This window comes from Scylla paramamosain, chromosome 40 (genome assembly GCF_035594125.1).
Source record: "Scylla paramamosain isolate STU-SP2022 chromosome 40, ASM3559412v1, whole genome shotgun sequence".
NCBI classification, from domain to species: Eukaryota; Metazoa; Arthropoda; class Malacostraca; order Decapoda; family Portunidae; genus Scylla; species Scylla paramamosain.
Window position 1 is genome coordinate 10,394,934 of NC_087190.1, and position 7,938 is coordinate 10,402,871.

The 7,938-nt window shown below is 35.6% G+C and overlaps 1 protein-coding gene across 1 annotated transcript; it reads right to left on the minus strand.

Moving 5' to 3' along the window:
* Positions 1-484: 484 nt before the first annotated feature.
* Positions 485-5,992, minus strand: LOC135092635 (dnaJ homolog subfamily C member 17-like). Its single transcript, XM_063991239.1, has 2 exons — positions 5,650-5,992; positions 485-663 (listed from the first exon to the last, which is right to left on the minus strand). The coding sequence occupies exons 1-2, from the start codon at positions 5,990-5,992 to the stop codon at positions 485-487; spliced, it is 522 nt and encodes a 173-aa protein (XP_063847309.1).
* Between the last annotated feature and the right edge of the window lie 1,946 nt (positions 5,993-7,938).

The following is a 7,938-nucleotide window of genomic DNA, read 5'->3' on the forward strand; positions in this document are numbered from 1 at the left end:
GTGTTATGACAAAACAGGGTGGGATGACTTGTTTACTGGCGAAATGCTGAAGAAGTACGAAAAGTGGTGTAGTGTATGTGACGAGATTGGGGAAGTTGTCGTGCCTCGTTGCGTTCGATCAAGTAAATCTATGTTTGATCTTGAAATGTATCATTTTGCCGATGTAAGCACCACAGGATATGCAGCTTGTTCTTACCTTAGATTTTTTGATGAAAATAGGCAGGTTGTAGCCGCCGTACATGTACAGCTTACACGACGGCTAGAGATACGCACATACGTACATTGTAATGTGACATTTTATGTTTTATTAACTGGTTGTTATACATGAGCAGTGTATGGCGCGCCTACGCGCCGGCACCACAGAGTGAGAGGGGAATGTAGGGCCGAGGGGACGCGTTGAACTTGCCCTCGCAGCTATTTCTCTCGCCGAAGGGTCGGTTGTTGTGACGTGAGTGTTGATAACATACCTACAGCATAATGAACATCATAGGCTGTAGGGGCCCAGCAGCGTCTCCAAAGCCACTTCACGGCAGTCACGCCTACACGTCAGACGTGTCTCGGGAGGCGTGGAGAGTAAATCCCAGTAAATCCCCGAGTTCTCATCCCGGTAAATCCCCAAGTGTAATCCCTTGCATACAACCAAGAGGACGCCTGTTCCCCGCACTGTGCGGGGAACAGGCGTCGTAGTATTAGATAACAGATACTTACGTAACCATGAGGATTTAATGATGTGTGTCAACATAATTAATGTAACTACTTATAGTTGTTATATACTTACGTAATTGTGAGGATTTAGTGATGTGTGTTAATATAAGTGCACTTAACGTAACATAATGACGTACATCAGATCACGCAGACGAGAGGGCGACTTGCTGTGTTTGTGCTGGTGGTGTACATCTGTACAACTGACTGAACCCGCTAAAGTGTAGGTAACTCTGTATTGACTCACATATGTTACGGAACTGACGAAGTGAAGTGTCACGACATTGACGTACTGCAATACTTGTTTTACCTATTGATATACTCTCTTGTGTTCTTCTCAGTATTAGTGATAATATGTTAATTCACAGGTTTGACCGCTTCTGAATACAAAGAGCGCGTACTGCACAACTCGTTTCAGTCACCTCCAGTACAATACATTAATAAGCGTCGGACGCCGCTTACAATGTATATGTGTATGTATATGTATATGTATGTGCAATTTTGTAATGTGATGTACATCTGATCTCTGCATGTTTGCCTCTTGTTCAGGGGGAGGCCGGCAGGACCTGTCTTCCTCATTTGTTGTACTTTTTACTACAACAATAAAGTCAATCAATCAATCAGTCAGTCAGTCAATCTCTCTCTCTCTCTCTCTCTCTCTCTCTCTCTCTCTCTCTCTCTCTCTCTCTCTCTCTCTCTCTCTCTCTCTGACTAAAGTTCACTAGATAATTACTTGGGCAACTGTAAAATCACCACAAAACACATGCAGTATCTTCTGCAGCATTCCAAACATAAAGTGAGTCCATTTTTTTCAATTTTTATTATTATACAGTTATGTTTCTCCATAATAAACTTCTACATAGGTATTCCATTCATCAAAGCTCAACGGTATTGCTATAGAACACAAAATATTGCACGTCTTCATGAACATTAATTGTTCTTAGACTAGCAATGGAAGATCATTCATCACAGCGACAAAGTATTCCCACAGAACACAAAATATACACAAAATATACTTAACATATACTGCATATTTGTACCATGTCTTGTACTTGTATGATAGTGACTACTGCATATATCAACTAATAATCTTATTGTATTGTACTTATTGTAACAAATATATATAAAGCAATCTTTAAGTCTGTCTACTTTAAATTTTACAATACAATTTGTACTTAAACTAGAAATTATAAACAAATAAGTTATCACATTTCATCACTTATCATTCAACTAAAGTAAAGATCACTGAGATATCACAGGTCAGATATATTCACACACATCATCCATGTTACCAGTACTTTTGTTGTTATAAATCTCACAAGTAAACATCTTCACCATTTCTGGAGGTGGAACAAAATCCCTACAACGTAGTCCTCTAAATTGCAGGTGACGTTTTATCCGTACAATAGCATCCAGCATCTTTGTGCTCATTCTGTTTCTTAATTTAGGTTTCACCTTTGTCACATGAGAAAACAGTCTTTCAACAATGGCATTGCTTGCTGGGGCACTAAAGATGAAAGTGCCCACTTTGACAATTCATGGAATGGATGCTCGCCCACTCCATTATGGAACGAGCTTATACCCACCCAGAATTGCACCGAATCAAGTGGAATATTGCCACTGAACATACTTTCCTCATGCCAGTTCACAACAATCATATTTCTGGATTACTGCTCAACCTTGTCCACTTCTTCTGGCTTTAGAAACATACACACACAAAAAAAAAAAAAAAAAAACGCAAGTTCGGGAACACAGGTCTAGCCACCTCATTTAAGATGACTAAAGGATTTAGGTTACACAGAGGTCTGAACTAGTTTCTTGAAGGTGGGAGTGTCACTTCTAATTGATGCTTATTAATGAATTTTATCGAAATATGACAAAAAATGCCAAGATGCCAACTCGATTTTTTGGATGCCAAACGCATTGGAAAGGTGCCAGATTTCTAGAATTTGGCACCAAATATGCCAATCTGGCAACCCTGTGTGTGACTTGTTAAGAAACAGAACGTCTTGTTTCCCTTTATCCCGATCCAATGGTCATCATTATTTACCATCTCACTTATTATTTCCCTTTATCGAAAATCCATATTTTTTGTTGGGCTCGTTTTATTAACTGATTTGATTTTTATTGATTTTTTTGTTATTGAAGTGCTTCATTGCTCTGTCCATCTACACAACACTTATTATTATTATTATTATTTTCTTTTTTTAGTTTCTATATTTTTTAATTTAGTTTTAGTTCAGTTTTAGTTTACTCTTAATATTTACTTTCGTCACACATCATTATCTTTATTAATTAACTCATTCAGTGTTTTTTCCGATTTTCTTATTCATATTTTTTAATTTAGTTTTCTCCATTGTCTACATCTATTTTTTTTTTTTTTTTTGTCTTTTACTATTTTATATTAATTTTATTGATGTTTTGTTTTAGTGCATCTTCAGTTTACTCTTAATATTTATTTTCCGCACACATTATTTTATCCATTTTGCTTGATAATCTATTCACACATTTTTTTTTCCTATTCTCTTATTAATATTTTTTTTCTTTTAAATCTTAGTCTAGATCTATTTTTTATCGTCTTTTATTATTTTATTTTATTTTCATAAATTTTTTTCTTTCGGTGTATCTTAAGGTTGCTCTTAATATTTATTGTCTATATCTATATCTATTTCTATATATTTTTCCTACCTTATTTTGTTTTTATTCATTTTTTTTCAATTTCTTTTAGTGCATCTTTACTTTTAAAATCTATTTTCTATATCTATATTTTTTTCGTGTTTTCTTCATTTATTTTGTTTTTATTGATTTTTTTCTTTTGGTGTTTCTTAAGGCTACTCTTAATATTGATTTTCTATAACTATATCTTATTCTACATTTTTTTTCTTTTCTTAATATGTTATATTTTATTGATTTTTTCTTAGTGTACCTATATTAAATTTACTCTTAATATCTAGTTTCTATATCTATATATATTTTTATATCTTTTTTCTTTCCTTAATTTATCAAATTTTTATTGATTTTTTTTTCTTTTAGTGTATCTTAAGTTTACTCTTATTATCTATTTTCTATATCTATATCTACATACTTTTTTTCGTCTTTTCTAAATTATTTTATTTTAATTGATTTTTATCTGTTTCTTTTAGAGTATCTTAAATTTACTCTCAATATTTATTTTGTCTATCTATACTTTTATTTCGTCTCTTCTTAATTTATTATATTTTTATTGATTTTTCTTGTAGTAGATCTTAAGTTTACTCTCAGTTTCTATTTTCCATATCTATATCTATTTCTATATATTTTTTATTTCGTCTTTCCTTAATTTATTTTATTTTTATTGATTTTTTTTCTGTTTCTTTTAGAGTATCTTAAGGTTACTCTTAATATATATTTTCTCTATCTCTATCTATATTTTTCTTTTATCACTTTATTTGATTTTATTGATTTTTCTTTTAGAATATCTTAAGTTTACTCTTAATATCTATTTTCTGTATCAATATCTGTTTCTATATATATTTTTTTCTTAATTTATTTTATTTTTATAGATTTTTTTTCTTTCAGTGTATCATAGAGTTACTCTTAATATCTATTTTCTATATCTATATTTATTTCTACATCTCTTTTTTCGTCTTTTCTTAATTCATTATATCTTTATTGATTTTTTTTTCTTTTTAGTGTATGTTAAATTTACTCTTAACATTTATTTTCTATATCTATATATTTTTTTCGTCTTTCCTAATTTATTTTATTTATATTGATTTTTGTTTTCTGTTTCTTTCTGAACATTTTAAGTTTACTCTTGACATCTATTTTCTATATCCAATATCTATTTGTATATATATTTTTTCTCTTTTCTTCTTATTTTTATTGACTTTTCTGTTATTATATTAGGGCATCGTAACAGCGACATAGCATTGCAAGTCATCACCCAACACTACCGTTATATCACTCATCACTACTCATCCCATTTTTTTTTTTTTTCTCTTTTCTTATTAATTCACTAATTCAGTCTTTTTTCGATTTATTTATTTTCTTATTTATTTATTTTTTTCAGAATTTTTGAACGATTTCTTTAAAATCAAACGCCATTTTCTTCCAGCGCCAAGGCCGCTTATTGCATTCCTCAGCCCATTTTCTGTCCCACCCTGCGTTTTCTTCCTGCCCTTTGTCTTCCTTCTTTCTCTTTTCCTTTTCCCTCCTCTCTTCCTCCTGGTCTCTTCTCATCCTTTCCATCTCTTCCTCCTGTCTCATTCTCTCTATCTCCTGCTGTTTCCTCCTTTCCTTCTCCAGGTGCTGGCTCAATCTTTCCTCCAATTCCTGCTGCCATCTCATTCTCTCCGCCTCGTCTCTATCCTCTCTCTCTTCCTTCTCTGCCTCACTGCCTTCAACATTCTCTGCCGCCTCCTCCTCCTTTCATCTCCCTCTCTCTCTTCCTCCTTCTCCTGTTTACTGCTCTCATTTCCTTCCTCATCCTTCTGGCATTCTTCTACTCTTCTCATCCTCTCCTCTTTCTTTTCTCGCCTGATATTCTCTAGCTTCCTCTCTTCCTCTTCCCTCCTAAGCTTCTTCCTTCCCCACCTCTTCCTCCTCCTCCGCCTCCGCCTCCTCCTCCTCCTCCTCCTCCTCCTCCTCCTCCTCCTCCTCCTCCTCCTCCTCCTCTTCTTCTTCCTCTTCCTCGTTTTCTGCATTTTTCTTGCTCCACTTCCTCTCCCATGTCTTATCCTTCTTCATCTGGTTCTTATCTTTCCGGCGCTTCTCTCATTCTTTTTCCTCTACTCCCAATCCACCCCCCTCTCTTCATCCTCCTCCCAGTACTTCGCTCTTTCTTCCGCCCGCTCCTCTTCTTCTTTCTTCTCTTCCTTCTCTTCCTCCTTATTCTCTTTTTTCTGCTACTGCTCCTCTTCCTCCGATGCTTTAATTTCTGCTTCTTTCTTTGCCTCTTCTTCCTACGTTCATCGTCCTTTTCCCGCCACCGGTCCTCTTCTCTACGCTGCCGCTGGCTTCCATCCTCTTCCTTCCATGCCTTTTCCTTCCTTTGCTTCTTTCGCTTCCTCTCCCCCTCCTTCCTTTCCTGCCTTTCCTGTGGTTCCCCGCCGGCCTCCTCCTGGCGGCAGAGCGACTCGTACGCCGCCTGCAGCTGCTGGAACCGCACGGTTGCAGCAACTGCGTCGCCCGGATTCTTGTCGGGGTACAGTTCGAGGACGTTTCGTCGATAGGACCGCTTGATCTCAAGAGGAGCATCGCGGGCCACGCCGAGCACAGCGTGAATGCTTCTGGCAAAATGGGTGCTCATCCTTGCTTTTGCCAGAGTAAGCAAGTGTTTCGAAGTGAATCCACTTCTAGTCACTGCCACTTATTGGTAGATTTCTTTTACTAAGTACTCGCGATATCATTTACACAGTACACACTTGAGAACTGAGACACTGATATGACAGAGGTGAAGTGATGCTTCGACGCTCTCTCTCTGGTGACTGACTTCTAGCTGTTTTACTGAAGAAGAGAGGGGGAAGAGAAATAAGAGTTTGTACACATTGAAGGTAAAGTAGGAAATAGGAAGGACAGGAGGAGTTAAAAGTTGGCGGGCTGTCCACCTTGCTATTCTTGTGTAAGATTTATGGTGAGTTTTTTGCTGGCTGGAGATCAAGGTAGGAGTCGCCAGTCAGGTTTCTTTACTGAACCTAGACAGTTGCTTTTATTTATTTATTTATTTATATTTATTTTTTAAATTTTATATACTGATTTCTTCTTCTTGTTCTTGTTCTTCTTTTTTTACTATTTATTTATTTATTTATTTATTTATTTTTTCACTACCAAGGAGTGTACAAGTACATAATTGTACTAATATTTTTTTTCTTTTGCAGGTGCTTTACTGGATTCGATATCCGTTATATAAGTAAACCCTGATCAGTACTGAACTAGGTGAGTAGAGGTAAGTATTAGTCCTAAGACATCAGAAACTAAAAAAAAAATAATAATAATAATAATAATAATCCCTTTTTCCTCCTAAGCAGTAAAGAAGATAAAGTACTAATCTTAAAAGACAAGTAACTCAAGTAACTTATGATATACTTTTTTTTTTTCTATGCAATAAAGAAGAGTTAATAAACTGTTGATCCAGTCACTTTGTTTCATCATCCTGTAAGTCTGAGACAGAGCAGTGCTGGGAAAGGTAAGTAGGAATACCTAGTAAGTACTGACTTGTTAAGTGTAAACTGAAGGATTATTCATGTGGTGTGGAGACTCGAGGTGTTTTAGCGACTGAGATGTGGTTGTGTGAAACTGAGGAGTCGGGCAAGTTTGTATACTAGATAAACTGCTCGGGAGATTTTTATTATATCCTTCTATGTTTACTTGAGCATGAATTAGATTTTTATAGATATAATGATCGTCCAGGTGTAATGGTGTCCAGACTTTTGCTGCCTGTTCGTGAAGTTTGATATTTATAGGTTGTGTTTTGGTAGCTTTATGAATTTCCTCTGTGGTGAGTGTATGTGGGTACTTTTGACCTGCAGCGAAGCGAAGTAGTCTATTTTGTACCTTCTGTAGAATACTAATCTGGGTAGTGGATAATACATAAACAGGGACAGGGGGATATTCTAAAATGGGTATTACTAATGCTTTAACCAGGCGTGTTTTAATTTTGGTTGGTAGATCTCGTAGAATATATAATTTCCTTAGTGCAGCATTGGCTTTATTCTTTCTTTTTATGGTGTTTGTTTTATATCCGTAACTGTTGATTTTGAGGCCAAGGGTCTTTTCCAGTAGATTTAAATTCTATTTCAGTGCCATTTATATTTAGTGGGTGTGTGACTCTGGCGTCGAAGTGTAACGGAGTGGACTTCTGTATGTTAGTTTTTATTTTGCATTTTTCCTCAAATTTATTGATCTTTATTATTTCTCTCTCAGTGATGATATTTATTATAGATTTAGATCTTCCTTGATATCCAATAACTTGTGTCATGTCATCTGCATAAGTGATATATATGTATATATATACCTTTGTAGGGTTTTCTGATGTCGTTGGTATATATGGTGAAGAGGGTTGGCGAAAGCACACTGCCCTGAGGCACTCCACACTCTAAGTTGATGTTTGGACCTGTGTAATTATTTATTTTGACGAGGGCTTTCCCATCATTCAGGAAGTCACAGAGAAGTCGTTCAATGGTTGATGGAAGTTGAAGATGTAGTGTTTTGTATTTCAAACCGTTATGCCACGCTTTGTCGAATGCTTTGGATATA

Bases quoted from the DNA above. Each gene is read 5' to 3' on its own strand.
- LOC135092635 (XM_063991239.1), bottom strand. From the start codon at position 5,992: ATGAGCACCCATTTTGCCAGAAGCATTCACGCTGTGCTCGGCGTGGCC. The intron at 664-5,649 runs GTAGGAAGAAGA...TTCCCCGCACAG, and splicing joins GCGGGAAAAGGACGATGAAC to TGCGGGGAACAGGCGTCCTC.